The sequence below is a fragment of the Crocuta crocuta genome, unplaced genomic scaffold (genome assembly GCF_008692635.1).
Source record: "Crocuta crocuta isolate KB4526 unplaced genomic scaffold, BGI_CrCroc_1.0 scaffold318, whole genome shotgun sequence".
NCBI lineage: Eukaryota > Metazoa > Chordata > Mammalia > Carnivora > Hyaenidae > Crocuta > Crocuta crocuta.
Window position 1 is genome coordinate 2991294 of NW_027531425.1, and position 22580 is coordinate 3013873.

Below are 22580 nucleotides of genomic sequence, written 5' to 3' on the forward strand. Positions count from 1 at the left end.
GTAGTTCCAGCCTGAGAAAGCCAATAGCCTCCTAAGAGGTGAGGTGAGATGATGGAGCACCTGGAGGCACCCAGGGAGCCTGCTGGATATTTGAGGGGCCCCTCCTTCAAGGCTCTGTGCCGGGCCACGTGAAAGGATGGAAGCTGGGGAATGAGTGAGAGAGAAGACCACCAGAGGACCTGCTTGAGTGTCACCTCCACTTGAGTATCTACTAGGGTCTCAATCTCCCCCCAGCTTCTTCCTTCCCCACCCTCTCTCTGGACACAGCACCGCCTTCTACCCAATGGCTTCAACCATAAGCCTGAGAGTCATACTTGACCCCTTCTCCATTTTGCACACCTGATCCATTACCAGTTGGTTCTAACTCTGACATACCCTAAATCTTTCCATTCTCTCCATCTCCACTGCCTCCTGGACTCTTTCCCCGCTCCCACCCTTCCCCATAGCCATGACCTCCCATGGTCTTCTCTTGCCCCCTCCAGCTCACCCTCCACACACCAGGGTGACCTTTTTCTGTTAATGTGATGAATACACTGAGTTTTTTCAATGTTAAACCACCCTTGCACGCATGGAATAAATCCTATTTGGTTTTGATATATTATCCTTTTTACCTATCACTGGATTTGATTTGCTAATATTTCATTGACTAATTCTGACCCATTAAAAATGTAATTTAGATTATGTCATTCCCTGCTTAAAGCACTCAGAGGCTTCACAGTGCACTTAGAATAAAATCCAAACTCTTGACCATGAACCACAGGCTTACAAGGCCCCACCTAAATCCTCGAACACCTGTGGGTCCCTTTGGACACACTCAAGGTTTGGAGAAGCCAGAGGCAGACACAAAGAAGAGAAAGATGGCTTCCTTCCTTGAATTCTCCCAAAGCTATAAATGTAATTACTCCCTAGCTTATCTGTGGACTAGCTCTCACCCTACACCAGCTCCTAAGCTCTAGGGACCAGGGCCAACTTCTCGACCATGATTAGGCACCTAATGCCTGGCCCACAGTCTGGCACTTCTGGATGAATGAAGGCAGGGACTCTCCATCCGCTCTGTGCCTGCACATGGCTGGTGATAAGCACACGGCCACACTGCCAGGGTCTCACTTCAAATTCATCACCATGAACTTCGGGTGGGCCCTTAATGTTGTCTGCAATTATACTAGACTTCTCGAGTCTAGTCCCTCCCCCACTTCCAAAGAATTATTTCACGCTTGCTACTCTCTCCACTACCTCGTCCTGCGTCCTCCCTTTCAGCTGATGACCTTGCTTCCCACTTCACCGAGAAAGCTGAAACACTAGAAGAGTACTTCACCTAGCAGCATCTGTACCCTCACATCCTGACTTCCTGCTGCCTGATAGACCATCTCCAAGTGCCTCTAAGCCAGTCCATCGGTGTTCATCCCCACTCTGAAGCCTGCACTCCAGAAAGTCTCTCCTTGGCTCCAACAATAGTTTTGCACTCTCTCCTGGATCGTGAGATATGGGTACACAGTGTGCCAATGTCCCTCCAATCTTAGAAAACAACACAGAGCGAAATACCTTGTTCCCACTTCTCCTGACAGCTTCTGCCCCATTACTTTGTTCCCTTTGTGACAAAAGAGTGTACATTCTACATTCTTCAAAAGATTACTCTTTTGAGTAATCTACACCAACTGCCTTCAATTCATTCTTCATGTCTCTTGAGCTTTCTCCAATCAATTTTGCTCCCACCCCTCCGCTGACTTTGTTCTTGCTAAATCCAATGGTAATTCTCAGTCCTCACCTCATTTGATCCACCAGCAGCATCTGAAACAGCCAATCCCTCGCTTCTCCTTGACACACTTTCTAAGCTTTGCTTCCAAGACACCACACCCGGGGCTCTAGGGGCTCTGAGTTTTCCTCCTACATCTGAGCCTTCTCTTCTCCCCAACCTCTCAGTGCTCGGTTCTTAGCTCCCACCTCTTCTTTATTGGCACTTCCACTCTTGGAGACCTCATGGAGGCTCCTGGGAGATTTATACACCATCCACATGGCAATGGCTCTCACATTTATATCCCCAATCCGGACCTCTCTCCTGAACCCCATCCTTGCATATCCATCCAACCACCCACTCAATAGTCCATACTCACAAAACTTGGACCCTCTGCAGCCTTTCCCACCTCAGATAATGCCAACTCCATCTTTCCAGTAGCTTCGGACTAAAAGTTTAGTCAAGCTGGACACTTCTTTCTCTCATAGCCCACAACCAATCCATAAACAAATTCATTGGCTCTTTCTTCAAAATACATCCAGAATTTTAAAAAGTCATCACACATTCATGCAATGGAATTCTTGCAATGAGAAAACAACGGAAACAAAAACCAACCAACCCACAAAAAAATTCTGTTTCCCTCAATAACAAGGATGAATCTCAGACATAATTTTAAGCTTCAGAAGCCAGACACAAATCACTACGTGGTTCCCTTTATAAAAGTTCAAGAGCAGGGAAAATCGGTCTATGAGGATAAAGGTCAGAATAGTGGTGACCTTTCAGAGGGCTTGGGAGGGACACAAGGGAACCTTCTGGGGTGCCGAAAATGTTCCAAATACTGATCTGAGTGGTGGTTCCACAGGTATATCAACACGCAAAAATGTATTGAGCTATGGGGCACCTGGGTGGCTCAGTCAGTTAAGCGTCCAACTTTGGCCCAGGTCATGATCTTGTGGTTTGTGGGTTCAAGTCCCGCATCAGGTTCTGTGCTGACAACTCAGAGCCTGGAGCCTATTTCAGATTCTGTATCTTCCTCTCTCTCTGCCCCTCCCTTGCTCACGCTATCTCTCTCTGTCTCAAAAATAAACATTAGAAATTTTAAATATATTGAGCTATATGCCTAAGACATATGCACTTCACTATATAAACATTTTGCCTTAATAAAAAAATAAACTTTGAACATGCACATCCAGAACCAACCACTTCTCCCTGCCCCTCCTGTGTCATTCTGATTCAGGCCACCTCCCTCTGCTCTCCTGTGATTGACTCCTTACCAGTCCCCTGCTTGCCCCTACAGTACGGTCTCCGTAGAGCAGTAGAGTGAACCTTTAAAATCTAAGTCAAATCATGCTGCTCCTTTGTTCTAAGCCCTGCAGTGGCTCCCCATTTCCAAAAGCCAGCGTCGTTCCAGCAGCCTCCAAGTTTCCAGCAGCCTCCAAGCCGGTAGCTTGTCATCTTTCCAGCCCTCTCTCTGACCACTCTCCAGCTTTATCACCCCACCCCCGCTGCACAGACCTCCTTGCCAGGCCCCAAACATGTCAGGTACATTCCTTCCCTAAGACCCTCACTCCAAGTATTTCCTCCATGTGAAATGTTCTCCCAGTATCTGCCCGGCATCGTCCCTTACCTCTAAGGTTTTGCTCAAACGGCACTTTCTCAAGGGAGCTTCAGTGATCCCTGCCCATTTAAAACTGCAAACCTTTCTCTCCACCCCCACCCTGGCATCCCCAATCCCATTTAGACTGCCCTTTCCTTTTACCCATTGGCACATTCTGCCTCCTAACACTTCGCATATTAGGCATTGTGTTTATTACTTAGCATCTGTCCTCCGACCCATTAGAATGCAGACTCTAGGGAGATCCTTGTTTTGTTAATGAATGTATCCCATATCTAGAATATCTAGAACAATGCCTGACACATAGGAGGCACTTGGTATTTGTTGAATGAATGAATGAATGAATGAATGAATCAGGGCCCTGCGTGAGAACAAGAAAGAGGAATGTTGCCCTACTCTCTCAAAAGACAGAGAAGTTCTGGAGGCAGGTGGCAGGACAATACCCCTCAAGGGCCTCTCCCACATGACCTGGGCTGCAGACAGTGGATGTAGAGAAGGGTCCAGTGGCCGCACCCAAGCACTCTAAGGTGTCATGTGCCAGCCTCCTGACTCCCCCACTTCCACCAGAGGCAGGTTGGGAGTTTGCCCTCAGCCACCTTGGTTTGTAGGAATCCACAAGTTCAACAGTGGCTAAGAGCCCCCAGATGGAGTTAGAGACCAGCCCGGCCCACTCATCTTTGCATCTACAGGTACAAGCCCTGCAAAGTGCCTGGGGCATAGCAGGTGCTCCGAGTTAGTTTATGAAAGAGATCTATGGACATCACCATCTCCCTAGCATTACATCTCTCATCCCACTGGGAACAAAACTCCCAAGGGGAAGAACAGTGCAGGGAGAGGTGCCTCATCTCCTCTTCTTAGCAGTCAGGGAAGGCCCTTTCTCCACTTCCTTGCCCACCCCCAAGCCAGTATTTGGGGACAAGAACACTGAGGCCCCCTCACCCACCTGCGTCCTCTTCCTGACCCATCCCATGGCTACCCACCAGCCTTTCCTTCATCCTGCAGCAGACTCCTCCGGGCCTGAGTTAAGGAGGCTGAGGCTGACAGGGTCATTTGCGCAGCCCAAGGAGCCATCTGTCCTCCTTCCTCTCTGCTTTGTGCCCACGGTGCCAAGTGGGGCCAACTAGAAAGTGCCACACTCCAAGCCTCTCCCTCCACTCCTCCTCCCCCCGCCCCCGGGAAAGCTTTCCTCACCAAGAGTCAAAGAAACAGGATGTCCAGGCTGGGAACAGAGACAAGGCAATGAGGACTAGGCCCGGGGCCCAGCCAGTCCTGCCCCGCCGAGCCCAGAAGGGCAACGGGCAGAGGAGAACCAGATGCACTTCTGGGATGGGCAGTTTCCACGAAACTGGGCGGGAGGAGTGGGGGGAGGTGGAGTAAAGGGAGATGGGCAATATTGAACCTCATTAAAAAGTCCTGAAAGCTGGCAACTGTGCTCACCCGGGGTTCTAGACTTGGCCTTGACCCTACCAACAACATGAACTGTGGGTATCACTGTAGTGTTGTTCGTACTAATAAAAAATCAGTAACAACCCAAATAGCCCAAAATATAAGAATGAATAAATAAAACCCATTTATTCAAAAAGTGCTTCCAGCATGCCTACTTTGTGCCAGGCACCAGGGATACATGGATATATACACTGGCCCTTTTGGTGTTTACCAAGCCCAGAAAAACCACGAGTGATAGGCAAGATGTGGATACAAGCTGAGTACCCAACAGAGCAAATTAGCCTGGTCCACGCGGAGAGGCGGTCAGCAAAGTCCTCTCAGAGGAGGGGCTGTTTTAGCTGAGACCTAAAAGATGGACGGAAAGACAATCCCATTTTTACCCTCCTAAAATTCTTACAAAACCATTTTTATTGACAGGGGGAAATGTTCATAATACACGAAGTAAATGAAATGGGATGGGATATAAGACCATCCATGCACTCAACTGTGTAAAAAATTATATTTATATCTATCTATATTTAGAGGTTATAGATAAATATAGATCCACACGGAAAAATTTTCTGGAACACCAAAATGTTAACACTAGTTATGCGTAGGTGGTAAAATTACTGGTGACTTTATCATCTTTACTCTTCTCTATAGTTTGCAACATTTTAACAGGAAACATGGATGGCTTTCACGCTCGGAAATCAATATCAGATGTCGGGGCATGGCGTCTAAGTTTCTACCCCATGGCCCTTGGGAGAGTGCTTTTCGGGAGGGCATCGTGGCCATTCCCCTGCTGCCGAGAAGCACAAACACCTGAGCAGCTTACTCCTGGAGCACTCAGAGGCCTCCCGGAAGCCGTTCCGATGCCGGCTGGGAGAAGCTTTCCTGTCATCCTTGAAATGAATCCAGATTTCACTCAACCTAAAGCCTAGGCCCCCCTCACTCCACATGCTCTTTAGCATAAGCCACCTGAAGGCTAGCCCTCACTCAAACAAAGAAATGTCCTTTTTAATCTCAAACGACATCTCTCTTCACTTTCCCTGCTCTAAACCCACCACTGATCTGGGGACTGACCCTCGGGAGGTTGCATTCTCTGTTCTGTCCCTGCGGGAGCGGTGATTGCCAAGGGCTCCTCCTGCCCCAGCCTTTTACATCAGAGGCTGGGGATGAGAGTCAGGATTGGGGGAAGGAAAGAGCTGGTGGCTGACCGACCTTGAACACACGGGAGCCCCGGGCCTCTCTTTCCCCTTCTCCAAGTGTGAGGAAGTCAAGCTTCAGGGCTTGCTAGCTCTCCACGCCCCAGCCACTCTCAGCCTATGACCACTCAACCCCGCAGGGGAGCTGGAGACGTCCTACCACCACCAAAGCAGTGTCACCGGAGAGAACAACTGTTGGGGGCCTCTGGGGACACAGACGGTCGCCTGCTGGGGTACAAGCATAGGAGGCATGTCAGTTGTCAGGAAAGACCCAGGCCAGCTAACTTGATGCCTAACAGCAAGCATGTCCTAACCTAGCAGATTCCTCCCCGGGCCCGACATGCGCCTCCCACACTCCCTGCTGTGCCTCCCAGGGTCAGCAGCCCAGCTGGGCAGGCCTCCAGCTGTGCTCAGAGGCAGGGCTGCCGGGAGCTCAGCAGAGGCACTGGAGTGAAGGTGAGGAGGTCTGAAAGGGAGGCGCCCAGCACGGGCTGAGCAGAGTGCACAGGCCATTGGCAAAGATCAGGGGAGAAAAATCACCCCACTGACAGCCTTGAGGAAACGCCTTCATAAATCCCATAGTTTCTTGGGGCTGAGTCAAGATGCACACGGGCTCACTGGTTAAAGATGTCTGTGAGACAGGCCCAGATTCAGGTCCTGTCTCTGCTCGCAACCAAGATTTTGGTCGGGGCAAATTACTGAACCTCCCTGACCCTCAGACCTGTTTATAGAAGTGTCTATGGAATGGGGACAGCAATACCCTCTCTTCTGAGAGGCTAGGAGCAGTAAAGGAGACGAAGCACGTAAAAAAACATAGCACTGCGCCTAGCTCATAACCATTAGGAACTAAAAAACACAACCTGGGGCGTCTGGGTGACTCAGTCGGTTAAGCACCAGACTTCAGCTCAGATCATGATCTCACGGTTTGTGAGTTCAAGCCCCACATCGGGCTCTGTGCTGACAGCTCAGAACCTGGAGCCTGCTTCAGATTCTGGGTTTCCCTCTACTGTGCCCTTCCCTCACTCTCTCTCTCTCTCAAAAATAAACATTAAAAAATTAAAAACACACACACACAAAACTTTCCCAGGAGTCATGGTGAGGAGAGCCATAGAGTTAGAAGTAAAAGGAAGCTCAGAGACCTCAAATCTAGTCCCTTCATTTCACAGATGAGGTGGGGAGTGGGGCTCAGAGAGTTCGAACAATTTATCCAAAGATGCATGGCTAGGAAGTCACAGAACAAGGTTCAGACTCAAGTTTTTCTGACTCCCAAACACCCACCAGCCCTTCACCCCATCCCAGCCTATCTGGCCACAGAGAGCCCTTGCTCAGGTCTCCTTCCCACAGAGAGGGCTTTGGTCAGGCAGCCCCTGTTGGCACTCCTCCCCGTAACCAGCCCCCTGCAGTAGGCCACAGAGGGCCACCAAGGAAACTCAGGGTGAGGGGGTAATGGATAAAGGCTGGAGATTCCCTAGAAGTACGAGCTCAGGAGAGTAGGGTATGGATTACCAGGCCAGTGGAGGTACTATGCAAATAGTATGCAAAACACATGTAAATGACCATAGGTTATTGACGAATCAACAAGTAGAGATCTTTCTTTCTTTTTTTCTTTTTCTTTTTCTTTTTTGTTGTAACTGGACCATACTATGTGATGTGAACCTTTTTTCTTTCTTGGCTTTCTGCCAAATGGAATGAACTAAAATTTGTGGCTGACTGACCAAACCGTGCTTTGCTTGGTGAGGGGCCCAAGCTCACTGTCACCCGGCTGCCCCATAGATGCCCCACCAATGCTTGCTCAGTATCAATCCCCGGTGTCCAAGGCATCTACCTCCGACTGGCTTGTCAGGGCAGCAAGTCAAGTGCATGGGGACTTCCAGCTGAGAGATATTCCCTCAGACCCAGCAGCCCACTGACTCTAACTGCCCAGGGAGCATCATCCTCTTCCTCCTGCAGGGAGACCGGCAGTGACCGGCAAGGGCCTGGAGTGGCCCATCACGTTGGCCCAGCGTCCAGGATCCTGCCTTTAGGAGCTAGACCCCAGCAGCCTTCCTCTAACCAAGGAGACTCCTGTCCCTGTGTCAGGGTCCTCCCAAGCCACTGCTGGGGTACGACTCCGAAGGAAATGCCCGAGTTATTGGGGCAGCCATGCTCAGACCCCTGAGGCAGAATGCAGGGGCGATCTAGCCTCTCGCAAGAAGGTTAGAGGTTAGACATCTGGAATGCCTGCCTGAGGCTCAACCCTGGGAGCTTTGAAAACTTGTCCAATCCAATCGGCATTTACTGGGTATCTGCCATGTGCCAGACACTGGGCGAGACATTCTGGAGAATTTGCAGAAATGGACAAGATGCAATTGCTGTTGCTCAGGTCACTGCCCTGGACACAGTGACAGTCCACTAAGGAAGAAAAAAAAACATGTACAGATATAACTTAACAGTATTTTGAAACCTGCCTGGAAATGTGGTGTTTGTACATGTGTGTATGTGCACGTGTGTGGGGATATCTGTATTGCTGTCCAAAAGCACGAGTGTGTGTAGGGTAAGGCACCAGGGCTTGCTTATTCAGACCCACTTTGAGCCATATGTTAATAATGATAAAGCAACAAACATAAACGTCCCACTTAATGGCTTGCAGGTAATCCTGAGTGCATTACATAGTACTAGGTGTTTTATATATAGGAGTTTATTATATTCTTCCAATCACTTTAGGAAGAAAGCACTATTATTAATGTCCTCTTTTATAGATGAGAAAATTGAAGCCTCACGAGGTTAACAAGTGACTTTCCCAAGGTCACACCGCTAGGAACTCATAGCAAGCATTCGAACCCAGCCTGTATTCTTAGCCTCAGTGCACACGCCTGCCTCAGCCCTCAGAACACAGCCCCTCAAGACCCTGGGGTCCCTGGATGCTGGAGCAGGGAACAACCCCAGCTGCCTCTGCCTCCAGGAAGAACAAGCCTGTGATTCCCGCTGGCACAGCCATCCCCCTCCCCACAGGGCAAGTAAGGCACCTCCCGCAGACCTGTGACCTCTGTCACAGCAGGATCAGGCCTTTGGTTCACCTTGGCATCCACTCCACAGACAGAATTTCTTGGGCAGCCTTCCTACATCTGCGTATCTGTGTGAGTTTCGTTGTTATAATGGTCCTGCTCAGAGGCCCAGCCCATTCTAATGGGCTGCGACCAGCTTCCTCTGCACAGCCCAGCCACAACCTGGGACTAATGGCCGCATGAAGGCCCCTCTTCCGCTGTGCCTGCCGGGGCTCCAGGGCCACCTCCTGTGCCTCCCCTTGTCCCCTGAGCAGCTGCCTTCACCCAGCTCCCCTGGAAAATTGTGAGGGAGGTAAGCAAGGTGCAGAGGCTGGAATGGCATGCTGAGATGGCTGGGGGGTGGGGGGAAGATCAGGAAGAAGGTGGGCAGTGGGATCTAGGCTGTGCTCCCAACCAGCTTTGGAAGACCCTCTGGACCTTTCTAAAGTTTCTCCTTTACCAGCTCCTACTCTACCTCCCTTAGAGGATCGTGGAGAAAATGGGAAAAGATGGTGCATGAAGAAAAGCTGTGAAAAGGTAAACATGCACACATGCAACACAAACGGGAGAAACGTGGGCGTCTAGGCCTTCCCCGGGCAAGTTGCCAAGTGAGGCCAGAGGCCCCATGTCCCAGATATGGAAGCGACTCTGGGGATGGCAGTTGCCAGAGATGGCCAGGGCTCCCTGGTAGAAAGGGGATCTACTGGTGACAGGACTTAGAGAGGGGCAAGCCCACCTCACAAGAGCGTCCCAGCAGGACCGGCCCTGGCAGTTCGCCCAGGCATTCGCTGGCACTCGGTGGCCCAGGCACTGCCTGGTGACGAGATTCTGGCCTGGCAGTCCCCGTCATGGACTGGACACCCGCATGAGGGCTGCCACTGTCAGGCCACCCACCCTGGTGCTGCCTGGATGCAGCATAAGTGCCTCTGCTGTGACTGGCAAAGGCACATGTGGTTTAGCGACAGAACAGGGACAGTAAGAGCAAGTGCCTGCGTTTCTCCCTCCTCCTCCCCTGCAACAGAGATCCCATAAGCGGGAGTTGGGCAGAAGTAATCAGGCTGCTTGGGTTCAAAGGGACAGCCCTGGAGGGCGGAGCTGGTCACAGACACCAGAGAACAGGAGAGCCGAAGAGTGCGTTCAGGAAGCCCACCTGGGGTCTGGCTAGAGATGTGTCACACCTGCCCCTGGTACGCCCCCCTCGGTACATCCCCACCCCCATGCTAGCAATCTGCTCTGGCCCTTCCACCTCCCTGGGATGGGTGGAGCTCGGTTTATTCCCAGCCAGAGCTCACTGCGGCTGTCTGGGTGGCCCCTGCAGAGTCCCCACCCCAGGCTGGACAGGCAGCCTTGGGTGTCCTGGCCATGTCGGGAGAACAGCAGCAGCTTCAGCTCTGGGAGTCCTGGGCACTGCCAGGTTCACATTCCTCCAGCAACCCAGCCCCCCGCGGCTTCCACTGCAGCTCTGCCTCCCTCAGTAGAGCAGAGGACGGGAAGGCAGACGGACGGCTGGGACACAATGGCCCAGGGAATACCTGGCTTTCGTGGGATCTTATGTTCTACCTTTCATCCTCTCTAGATGGCCCTCGAGCCACCCAGCATGGGGTGCAGAGGGAACCTTCAGCTGCTTGGGACTCACCGGAGCGGGATCTTGACGCGGAGGTAGCGATCCACGGCAATTGCCAGCAGGGCAAGGATGGAGCTCTGGGTGAGGATGAGGACGGGGCAGGCGACCATGAGGCAGGTGTGGAAGTACGTCTGTGGCCCAATGTTGATGAGGATGGCTAGTGGGATGACCAGCGCGCCCACCGCCACGTCAGCCACTGCCAGCGAGACGATGAAGCAGAAGGTGGCATCCCGCAGCGCCTGGTTCACCTTCACCGCCCAGATCACCAGCACGTTCCCGGGCACGGAGACCAGGGCGATGAGCACCTCGATGCCAATGTAGGCGGCCTGGAAGGCCGAGATGGAGGGCGGCATGACAGGCACAGGCGAGGCACATCAGCAGACAGGCACCAAGGGGCACGAGGCAGGCACCTGTGGTCACGGAAGCCTAGGGTGGGGAGGCCTGACCGGAGATGCAGGGGGAGCCCAGGCAGCTCTGAAACTCCCGCTGCCCTTCGGAGCTGTGCCCCACTTGGCACAGCTAGTGCCTGCCCAGGCTGGCGGGATGCCCCCCGGCCCTTTCTCTGCCTGATCTTTGTCCCCTCCCCTTATCTTCCCCAGAGGTTCCATTCAACAACTTAAAATAGCAGCGCTCATTCCTCCACCGGCTCCTTTATCAGGTGTGAGGCAGCCCCCAGCGCACACGCGCACCCCACAGGGGTCCCTACGCCTGGCTCTGCCCACCCATGCCCACGGAACAGGCTGTCGGGAGCTCACCATCCTGCCCGCTGGCCACCAGGGGGTCCCGGAGGCGGTGCCCAAAGTTCCGGGCACCTGGGGCGGCGCGGAGCTGCGGGGCCGCGCCGGGCAGGGCTGGGCTGCTGGAACCGCGCGGCGCCTCATCGNTCTCGGGGGCTGAGCCCAGCCGCGGACCCGGGCGCGGGGCCCCCCTTCGCCCAGCTGGCGCGCACACGTGCCCGGCGCCACCCATCCAAGCCACTGCTGGCGTCCGCCTCCCATCAGTGTCCCGGCCCCGCTCCAGGGACCCTCCCAGGCCACGGACCCTCGCCCACCCCTGCTCCCAAGGGACATCTAGTCACCCCTGCCAACCCTCTCCCGCATCCCCATTGGGAAGCCACAGGGGCGAGCGGAGGCACAGACTTACCCAAGGTCACCAAAGCTGGCAGAGCTCCTAAGCTACCTGAACGGTCGTGTCTAAAGCGCCCTCCCAGCTCGACGCCTTCGGCAGCCGCCGGCTGCGGGGATGCCTGGACGATCCAGGGCCAGCCTGGGAGGTCCAGGGGGGACGGTAGCTGGCTGGGACTCGACTCGGGCGCCGCTGCCTCCGTCGCCCCCGGCGCGGGAGCTGAGTGACAACCGGGCTCCGCACACCCGGAGGGGGCGGGGGCGGCGGCGGCACCCGCGGGCCCCTCCCTCCTCGCCCTCCGTCTCCTCCCCCACCCCCTCCTCTAAACAAAGGAAGTGATTCTGGGTGAGAAAAGCTGGGAAAATGTGAGATTTTCGCAGGGTCTGGTGTGTGAATCCAGTCTCGGGAGTGGACAGAGGGGCAGCCTTCCTGTGTTCACTGGTTCCCTTCTCAATGTGGGATGCCGGGAGCCCTGGTCTGGCCTCCTGCGGCACCCCTGCACCCGACAACGCACAACACGTCACGTCACTTGCGGGGCTCCAGGACGACCCCCACCCCCACCCCCACTTCCCTCAACAGTCAGCTGAAGCTCTACACACTCCCCCACCCCTCCATCCTGAAACCCTTCTCTTCCACGCCACCAGCCCCTGCACAGTCTCAGGAAGGAACATCCTTCCAGAGCACATTACTTTGCAGGCTCTACCCTGAGTCATTATATTTCTTTCGCCTCTTTCTTTCCGAACTGCCTGTTAGTCTATTAGCAATGTCCATTTTACAAATGAGGGCACTGGGGCTCAGATAAGTGACCTACTTCCCTACGATTATTTTGGCCTGTGGCACCCCCTCTTGTGTCCCGTTTCTTTCCTCCTTCTCCCGCTTCATAGCACCTAAGTACCTAAACCATAAGGTATCCAGTCCAATCCCCTTATAGAGAAATTAAATCCCCTTATAGAAAAGCAGATCCCCTGATAGAGAAAGAAGGAGGGCACTCCCTCAAGATCACACAGCAAAATCCTAAGAGGACCAGAGTAAGAAACCAGGCTCCTGGCTCCTGACTCCTAACACAGTGCTCTCCACACATTGCCCCATCCTGCCACCTCCTGCTGCAGTTACAGGTTAGGCGGCTCACTCAGACCCACCAAGGACCACCTGGGAGGCAGACCCTCACCCAGAACATGTGCCTTGCAGAGATCCTGACCTGAGGAATCCTCACTCACGGATCCTAGAAATGGGCCTGGGAGGGCACAGAGAGGCCAGCAAGCAAAGAGAATCAGAGAGGCTGGTCCCTGAGGGCACTGCCCCCTGTCGGATCCCAGGATATCAAGAGAAAGGTTCTGCCCTGAGGAGGGTGTGAGCACACAGCTTCTGTGGGGTGTCTGCACTGAGGCACAGTGGGGGTGGGCTGGGACCTGAAGCTGAGTCTCAGGGAGGAAGGAGGGGGGTGGGGGAAGGGAGCTGTACCTTCCTTGGGGGAGCAGGAAGAAACCCACTTGGGGAAAGATCGCTTCCATCTCTGCCTTCAGGGGGAGCAAGGGATCTGTGCCTCAGACAGCAAAATTGTAGTCCTTCCCTGGAGCCCAGCTACAGCAACTAGGAGGTGCCTGCTCTCCTTCCCCCTCTTTTCCCCCCGTGCTCCCCGCCCCAGACTTCCTCCACACTCCCAACAGGCATCCTGACGTTCCGAGCTCTGCCCGCGCCACATGAGCACCTCAGCCTGTGCACATCCATCCTGCTGCCTTGAACCCTTGCCTTGGCCCTGGTTGTTTGGGGATCAAGGCTTTCTTGTGATTTTCCCTCAACCCCGCCGATTTTCAGAAAAATCCAGGAAGACCCAGGCAGGGGGTGGGGTGGGTGATTGGGTCACCTTATCTAACTTTCCAGCATCTTCAGCTCTGGAGGGCACCTGAGCCCACCCCAACTCTTACTGTGGGTGGTTGACATGTAGTAGATACGTTTGCATCATACCTGCAGATCATGTGTTTTTCCTCAGTTCTGGGTAAAATAAACCAAAACTCTCTTCCCTTCTTTTCCCCCTCCCTCCCTCCCTCCCTCCCTTCCTCCCTCAACCTTTGCCAGTTCCCAGGGCCAGGCCTCCTGGGGGATTAGACCGGCCTGTTTGAGAATAGAGCCGCCCAGTCAAGGTCCATCCCAGAGAGCTGCTCTGAAAAAAGCACACCATCTCCTCAGTCTCCCGGGCAGGAAGGAGTGGTAGTCTCTGGGTGTCCGTGGTAAACACAGTGTTCCTGGGCAGCAAAGCCATTTGGTGCAGCGAAGGGAGCACTTGATTAAGAGTCAGAAGAGCTGCAAGCTGGCTTCTAGGCCTTACATTGCCACTCACTGAGTGGGTGGTCCAGGCGAGTCACTTTTCCTTTCTTGGTGTCAGTTTACTTATCAGTCAACTTAGACAACTGACATCTTTCATCCTGTCCTGCTCCAGCAGCTGGTAAGTTCATTCCAAGGTGGGAAAGATGTCCATGGGTGCCGGGCCCTTCCACCTAGAAACTTCTGAGTCCTGCCTACCCCATCTAGGGCAGATTCCAGGGCTGAGAGGAGGAGAGGTTTGTAGTGGGGGCAGGGGGGCCATCAGACGTCTACAGTAGGAGGAAGATAATGTGGGAAGGTGTAGACAGAACAGGTGGAACAAGATACCCTGAATTTACACTAACCTCTCTGGCTTTTGAGGGATGTCTAGGACCCCCTGACTAGATGACCCTCCCTGTACCAGGGTCCACTCCTGCCCTGCAGACACATGACCCTCCCTGCTTGCCCCTGCCTTGAACGGCTGAGTCTTGGTTTCCTCATCCATAAAATGGGTGTGGAAACACCACCGCGCAGCAGAGTCGTGAGGGCTGAATGAGCTGACTTCCGGAGAGCAGAGCCGCTGGTACAGATAGTTTCTCAACAAGGCAAGTAGTGTCAGCAGGGGAAAGGAGAGGGGAGTGCAAGTTCTGGAGTCCGCCCTGTGCAGCCAGCCATGCTACGTCCCACGGGTGTCCGATTTGAGGGCCCTTCCAGGTACACGACCAAACGCTTTTATCTGGCATGTGGCTCTGAGGGCAAGACCATGTCATAGTGAGTCTGAGTAAGCCCAGGGCCCAGCCCTCAGCCCTTCCCCCCTTGCCTGCTAGTCTTACTTCTCTCCTTCCAAGCCCCCTTCCTGGGTCTCTCCAGGCTTGAAGCCTCTGTGCTGCCGGCAGGGGTGGAGGGGGAAGAGGGAGGGCTGAAGTGGGAACAGCCCTGAGGGGCAACCTTGCTGCCCTCCTTCCTGGAGTTCTCCACACAGGGCAGGGGCACGGGAAGGGGGGGGCTGGCCCGGAAGGGAGGCCATCCCTGAGCACCCCTCCCTCAGGGTGCCAGCAGGGGGTGGGGGTTGCAAGGCCAGCTAGGCCCCCAGAGAGGCCTGGGGGAGTGGACGCGGTTTTAAGATTTGCCTCTTTCGCTTTCCAGCAGGCAGGAGGTTATTTTGGGCCCCGTGTTGTTTCTCAGCATTGTTCTGGGCAGTGTGTGTCTATGGAGAGGGCAGAGGAGGGCTGTGCGAGGGCAGGCAGGTTGGAAGGGAAGGACTTCTGGGTGGGCGGGATGCCCCTGGCCTTCCCCCCACCCCACCCCCGCCACCTGGGGAGCCCACTCCAAGACCCTGCAGTGATTTCCTAACAGTTCCCTCCCTCTTTGGATTTGGAATCCAGGTCTCTCTGCCTCCTTCTCCCCTCTCCCAGGTCAGAGGCTCCCGGGGGAAGGGGAGCCGGGGAGAGACGCTGGGGAAGGAGCTAGGGAAGGAGCTTCAGCGCGGGCTGAGTATTCCCCTGTGTGTGTGTGTGCTTGTGAGGGCAGGGGAGGCCTGGGATGGGTCGGGGCTAGCTAGTCCAAGCCCCTCCGGACAGCACAGAACTATTCCTGAAGGAGAATGGCACTTCCTTCTGCTTCTCAGCCTCATTGATCCTTCCTTCCTTCCTTCTTTCCATCCATCCATCCATCCTTCCTTCCTTCATTCTTTTATCCCTGGGGTGTCTGGGCAGCTCAGTGGGTTAAGCATCAGACTCTTGATCTCAGCTCAGGTCTTGATCTCAGGGTCTTGAGATCAAGCCCCACCTTGGGCTCTATGCTGGGCGTGGAGCCTACTGAAAAGAAAAGAAAAGAAAAGAAAAGAAAAGAAAAGAAAAGAAAAGAAAAGAAAAGAGAAGAAAAGGGAAAAAGAGCAAATGCCAGTCCTGGAAGGGTGGCTGGCAGCCTTCTCACTGGTGGGGGTAGGGGGGACCATGAGCTGAGGACCCTACTGGACCCCTCAGAGGGGCCTCGGGACATCCAAGGCGGGGAAGGAGGGTCAGGTCTTAGAGGCCCACAGAGCCACCCCTGCTTTAGCTGGAGCAACTCTGCTCTGACGTATCCCCTGTGTGGGTTCCCGGTATGAGATTTTCTTTGAATATAAGATCTTACTAGCTCTGTGGCTTTAAAAAGTTTGAAAACCTGAACTTCAATCCAACCTGCTTATTGTATAGATAAGGAAACTGAGACTCAGAGAGGCGGTAACCTTGGTCAAACACACCCATGAAATGGGGAAAAGCCTGGTGTCCAGGAGGAGATGCCCAGAAGTGAGCCTTCCTCTGGGCTCTGGCCCTGTCTTTCCTCAAGGAACTCCCTCGAGCACTAGCTCTTTAAACCCAGAGCTTGGTGAAGCAGAGTGCTGGCTTTCACGGCCTCCCTAACTCACAGGGGTGGCAGGTAGGCTGTTGTCCCACCCAGAGAGAGCCAGCATCAAATGGCTGCACATTTCCACAATCATAAAGGTGTAACAGGTGCACAGCAACTTAACATTTATAAAGATTTACATTATGTCCCACATAAAGCATCCCATTTAATGCTCACCACACACCTGGCAGGTAGCAAAGCAGTTGCCAACTGAGGCCCAGAGAAGCTAAAAGGAAGCCATCTGGCAGAGTGGAGGCTGGCCCAGATGTGGTGTGTTTTAGTCATAGGGGAGTGTGTGTGAGGGTCGGAGGTGATTGGAATCACTGGACCCATTGGTCTGGAAGAGGTCTCTGGAGAAGAGAATCTCCAACAGCCTCAGCCATTCATTTGCTTGCTCAGCTGGTATTTATTAGGACCCTGTCATGAAAATGGCACTGTTGGAATGTGCCCTCCAAGAGCTCAGAGCATGGGGCCGGGAAGGCAAGGCCGGTGTCGTGCCCGCTTAGAACGAGCTACAGTTCCAGGGGGTGTGTTCCAGAGGCCAGAGAGAAGGCAGAGAGCTCACTGGGCCGGCCCAGAGCTAGGAAGGGCCCTGGAGAAGGGGCTGGATGCTCTGTGTCTCTGGAGTTCTGGTGGCAAGGAGAAGGCGTTTCTGGGCAAGATCAGGGGCTTGGCTAATAGAGCACTGGCCTCGGGCTGGGCAGCAGGGTGACAGCTGGGGGCCATGCTGCTGGCAGCTGCCCAGGGGAGGCTGAGAAGACCTGAGTGGGCGGTGCACCCAGTTAAATCCAGGAGGCCTCGGCTCCGGTCGCAGCTTGCAGTGCTGGGTGAACCCCAACCACTCACCATGTCTCTTCAAGCCTCCGTCCTTTTACCCATAAAAAAGGAATAATTGCATTACCATTTGGTGTGTTTGAAAGTGCTTTTCATGTTGAGAATCACTAGACGTATATCCTGGACTACTCTTGGCGACGGGAAGCCTCCGAGCGTTTTTGACCAGGAGGCTGAAGGAGGCTGAAAGATGCTTTGGAAAGACCATTCTGGGACCCTGTGCAGCGCAGACTAGAGGAAGGAGAGGTAGAACAGAAAGACCTGTCTTGGCCAAAGAAGATTACAATCCAAACATAAGAGGAAGCAGTGAGGAACAGAGAAAACGGACAAGCAAGATGTCACGTGGGACTCGCAGAAGAGCCAGGGAGAATGGAGAGGCAACGACTCAGATTTCCAGCTCGGGTTCCTGGGGATTGTTGGCAGTGGACACAGTTGAGGCGGACGTGAAGCAGGAGAGGCAGTTTTCGGAGACTGGGAGAAGGATGACAGGCTGGGTGGGATGTACCTAAGGGGACATCCAGGAGCAAGGGCCAGCAGGCTTGTGGACATGGCCAAGGGGGCAGTCAGAGCTCTAGCCGGGTCATCTCAATTGAGGTGGTGGTCAAAGCTCTGGGAGAGATGGGGTCACCCAGAGGGAGGGTGCAGGAGAGAAGCTAGACAGAAGCGGGCTGTGCCCGGGGCGCCTGGGTGGCTTAGTCGGTTAAGCGTTCAACTTTCACTTAGGTCATGATCTCGCGGTTCGTGGGTTCGGGCCCCGCGTCGGGCTCTGTGCTGACTGCCAGCGCAGAGCCTGGAGGCTGTTTCGGAGTCTGTGTCTCCCTCTCTCTCTGACCCTCCCCTGCTCATGCTGTCTCTCTCTCTCTCCTAGAAATAAATAAAAAAAANAAAGAACAGGCGAGCAGGTGTTTCAGGAAGAAGGGTGCTGAGTGGTTCGGGGCTGGAGAGCAGCGGTGAAGGATCTGAGGGGGAAGCAGTAGGATTTGGTAACAAGGAGGGGGAGGAGTAGGGTTGGGAGCACCATTTCCAGGGTTAAGGCTGGAGCAGGTAGGGAAAGGGTGGGGGGTGGGGCCGTGGGCCCAGACAAGGGTTTGAAAGAGGTTGGCAGGGAAGAGAAGAAAAGATGGACTGTTAGCTGCAGGAGAGTGGGGTCAAAAAGAGGTTGGCTTTAGGTGGAGAGATCTGAGCATGCTCACAGCCTGAGAGAGCAAAGCAGGGACAAGGAAGAGATGAATCAGAGGGAAGAGAAACTGAGAACAGACCCCACTTGTCAAGTATCCTAAGTGGTTGATGACAGCTGGCTGGGCACAGAGCTCTGGATGCACACAGACCTGGAAGTACGAGCCCTCCGCCATCTCCAAGCCCCTCTCACTCCACACCCCCATCGAGTCTTGAGGGGAGGCCTTCTGCCCCAGCCTGTCTCTCCCACACTCCCTCTCCCGCCCCCACCAGACACATGGCCAGCAGTTTGCCCTGCCACGCTGCACACCAATTAAAGAATCAGCCTTCTCCAGGCACCAGCAACTCCTCGTCTGGCAGCCCATGGCCCAGCTCCACCCCTGACCCCAGTCCACAGGGCGCCAGCCATGGGTTTCTTGGCTTCTCTGGCTCTGACTGCAGCCAAAGAGGTACCTCTGGGCAATCCACCTGCCACCCCACCAGCGCCTGGAAGGCCCCGAGTTGGCTCCGCCACCTAACAGACTGGTTAGGGCTCCCTGCACAGACCACAACATCCTGGCCAATGCATGCTCCCTACCTTCCTGTTCTCCCCCCAGATGCCACCCCCAGGGATTCAGGGGACAGGGATCCCCTACCTTCACTCCCCATAGTGGGCATAAAGGGAAATCAAGGCAGGGGAGTTCATGTGCCTAATGTGTGAGGTTGGGCAGAATGGCATCGGGACTCCTATTCCTTCCCACACATCAAACAGTGCCCTTGTCCTCTGCAGGAAAAAGAAAGATGCCCACTACCTTCTGTATGTTCTGAGAGGGAGAAGAAGGTCATGAAGACTAGGGGGAAGGGGGAAGAAAGGGATGAAGTAGAGTTTCTAGATTAAATTCAGGACACCCAGTTTTTTAACAGCTCTGTTGATATATAATTTACATACCATAAAGTTCACCCATTTGAAATGTACAACTCAGTGATTTTTTTTTTCAGTATAATTGCAGAATTGTGCAAGCATCACCATCATTTAATTTTAGAACATTTTCATCACCCTCCAAAAAAACCTTGCACTCATTCGCAGGCACTTCCCTACCCCTACCCACTCCTACACAGACCCAGGCAGTTGCTAATCTACTTGCTTCTCTGTGCATTTTGCTGTTCTGGACCCTCCTGTAAGTGAAACCAGACACTACGCGGTGCTTTATGACTTGCTTCTTTCACTTACCGTAACGTTTTCAAAGTTCATCTATATTGTACATGTGTCAGTGCCTCATTCTTTTTTAGGACTGAATAATATTCCATTGTGCATCTATATCACATTTGTTTATCCGTGCATCAGTTGATGGGCATATGGGTTGTTTCTACTTTGAGACTATTATAAATAATGCCGCTATGAAATTCGTGTATGAGTTTTTGTGTGAACATATGTTTTCACTTGTTTTGGATAGATGCGGACAGAAGGAGAGGTAGAACCATGTGTCTGGGCCTTCGTCACATCTACCGCAGGTGTTGGCCTGCTGCCTGGTGCAGAAGCTATTACTATCCTTTTTAATGGGTTAAAACACAGAGGCTCAGAGGGAGGGGAGCCACCAAAGGCTAGTACTGAAACATGAGCTCAGGCTTCCGATTCCCAGTCCAGGGTTCTTTGCAACACATCACAATAAGCCCCCCTCAGAGAGTCTGCCGCCCACCCAACAGAACAAAACACCTGGAATTTTAAAAGTGAATAGTCACCTTGTTATACTGAACTCCTCATTAGGTGCTTTGGGGACCCTGTCCCAGGATGAGGGCTTAAACAGAAGAGGCTTCTTGGAAGGAGCAGGGTGGAGAGCTCACGTGTGGAAAGGCCCTTCTCCACTGAGCCCACCACACACAGGCTGCCACAGTGATTGTCTGGCGGAAGCTCCACCCAGCAGGGACGGGAGCCAGGGGACTAGGCACTGACTCCATCACACTGCGGAATCCAAACAGGTCTGCATTCTTGGGAAAAAAAACAGACAATCTCAGGCCCGGCCACAGATTCTGGCTTCAGCCCCTTCTCTCTGCTCCAGTCTTCTGCTGATCTTAAGCAGAACTCTAAATGCCAACTGGGGATTATTCCATTCATATCTACCTCGCCCCTCTGCCCTGAACCCAAGGCCCTGTCACCAGAGAGCCCTGGGCCTGAAAGGTCTTTGAGCTAACTAAGTACATTTTCCTGAAGTCAGGGTGGCGAGGTGGGCTGTGTCCTGGGCTCCCTGCCTCCTCTACAGGCCCACTTCAAAGTCCCAAATTCCAGGCCAGAGGAATAGACAGGAGTTTGCTGGAAGTGTCCACCTATACTGAAGAGCCACCCACTCTATCTGGCTGGTCAGGTGGGGTGGGAGGCACAGAGGAGCCCTCCAGTTGCCAGGCTTTTCTCTTTTAACCACTATCCGTGGCCCACAAGTTGGACAGGCTTCATCCAGGGCTGAAAATGGGTTTCTAGTGCTTAATAGAGCTCAGGGAGCATTTATTGAATGCTGAACGTTCAGAAAAACAGTACAAGAGAACAAGAAGAAAGTCTAGCAACACCTTATTGTTTAGAATGCATTGAACTCTCACAGTATTGCTGGTGAACTTAGTATAATTATTTTCCCATTTCGCAGGCCAGGAAACTGAGGCTCAGGGAGGTGTGCGGATCTGTGGAGCAGTAGCATCCAGAGCCAGAGGCAGTCTCTCCGCTCAGGGCCGTTGCCTGGCCCTCGGGCTCCCCCTGCTGGCCGGACAGAAGTCTGGGCGTGGGGCGAATTCCAGGCCAGGGCCAGCCCCCAACTCCCCGGAGCTCCCGCTCCTGCCCCAGCCCCCTCAGTGCTGAGTGCCTGAGGCTGGGAGGAGGAGCCTATCTGGGCTCAGAGTGTGGGCAACTCGCAGGTGCACTGCGCCAAGCGTTTGGTTAGATGCTCCACCAACAGAGTGCACCAGACCAGTGGGAGAAGGAGAGCGCCCCTGCCCCCTCCCCTCTCCTCCGCCTCCCCAGCCTTCGTCTTGCTCAGCAGGAAAGCTGTAAGACCTAGAGGGCTGGGGCCTAGGAATGCCAGCCAATCTGCCCCGCCCAGAGGGAATGGAAAGACTCCTGTCTCCTGATGCCCAAACCAAATGCTTGGCTCCCCTTTTTCCAGGCAAAGTCTTCTAAACCAGCCCCAAGGGATGGGATCACTCCTATTTGGAAAAAAAATCTCTGGAGAAAAGGATTTTCTAGATTCCTTTGCTTTCCACCCTACCTCATCTAGCTGCTCTCAATTTTGACAATGAAAAAGGCCAAGTTAGGCCCATCCACCTCTCGTTCCTTCTGGAAATGGGGGACTGCTGGCTCTCAGCCAAGCATTTTGTTAATTCAGTCCTCCTCGAAGGTTATGGGTTTGGTGTGTCGAGCCAAACGAATGTGACATCAAATCTTATTACTGCCCCTTCTTAGTGTCAGATTTTTACTTAACCAAGGAGACTCCGTTTTCTCACCTGTAAAATGGAAATTATAATACGTTCATTTGGAAGGATTCAGTGATGAATTATCAAATCAATAGCACTGTGTGTTAGTGAGGGTTCTGTACGTGTTACTAGTAAGTATCACTGTTTTCATAGTTCTTTTTTCTTAAATAGTTTATTGTCAGGTTGGTCTCCGTATAACACCCAGTGCTCATCTCAGCAAGTGCCCTTCCTCCGTGCCCATCTCCCCCCTCCCCTTCTTCCCCACCCCCATCAGCCCTCAGTTTGTTCTCAGCATTCGAGAGTTTCTCATGGTTTGCCTATTTTCATGGTTCTTACCTACTCTTTCACTTCACTAAAGAGAAACAGGGTGAGGGCTGCAGCAGGCAGGTAGTTCTGGCAGAAAAGTGCTGGCTGTCCCGTCATGTGTTCGCGGCTTCCCAACCTGGTCACCTCCTTGTGCTTCTACTGCTTATCTGCAAGGGGAGGGCTGGCAGCTGCTCTCCTCCCCTGCCCGGGCCCTGACCCAGCCAAGGGCCTGGCCCAGCTGCTGGAATGGCCCGAATGCCTCGGGTTTAGGACTAGGTAGAGGACAGCTGGGGATGGGGGTGGAGGGTGAAGGGGCAGAAAAGGAACACTCTCCTCTCTGTGTCCACTTCCCCTGCTGCTTCGGAAGCCTTTCAGGTCAGCCTCCCTTCTGCCTTATTTC

General features: G+C 53.5%; 1 protein-coding gene across 2 annotated transcripts in view; it reads right to left on the reverse strand.

Moving 5' to 3' along the window:
• Nucleotides 1–11950, reverse strand: part of ADORA1 (adenosine A1 receptor) — a 33224-nt gene extending 21274 nt beyond the window's left edge. The window contains exons 1-2 of one of the 2 annotated variants that reach the window (XM_077771967.1): nucleotides 11768–11950; nucleotides 10637–11034 (exon numbers count right to left, since the gene is read on the reverse strand). In XM_077771967.1, the coding sequence (XP_077628093.1) occupies nucleotides 10637–10977 (341 nt within the window). In that variant the 5' untranslated portion in view covers nucleotides 10978–11034; nucleotides 11768–11950. Of the gene's footprint in view, nucleotides 1–10636; nucleotides 11035–11379; nucleotides 11492–11767 lie in introns of those variants that run through there. The other variant, XM_077771966.1, reaches the window with a different exon arrangement.
• Between the last annotated feature and the right edge of the window lie 10630 nt (nucleotides 11951–22580).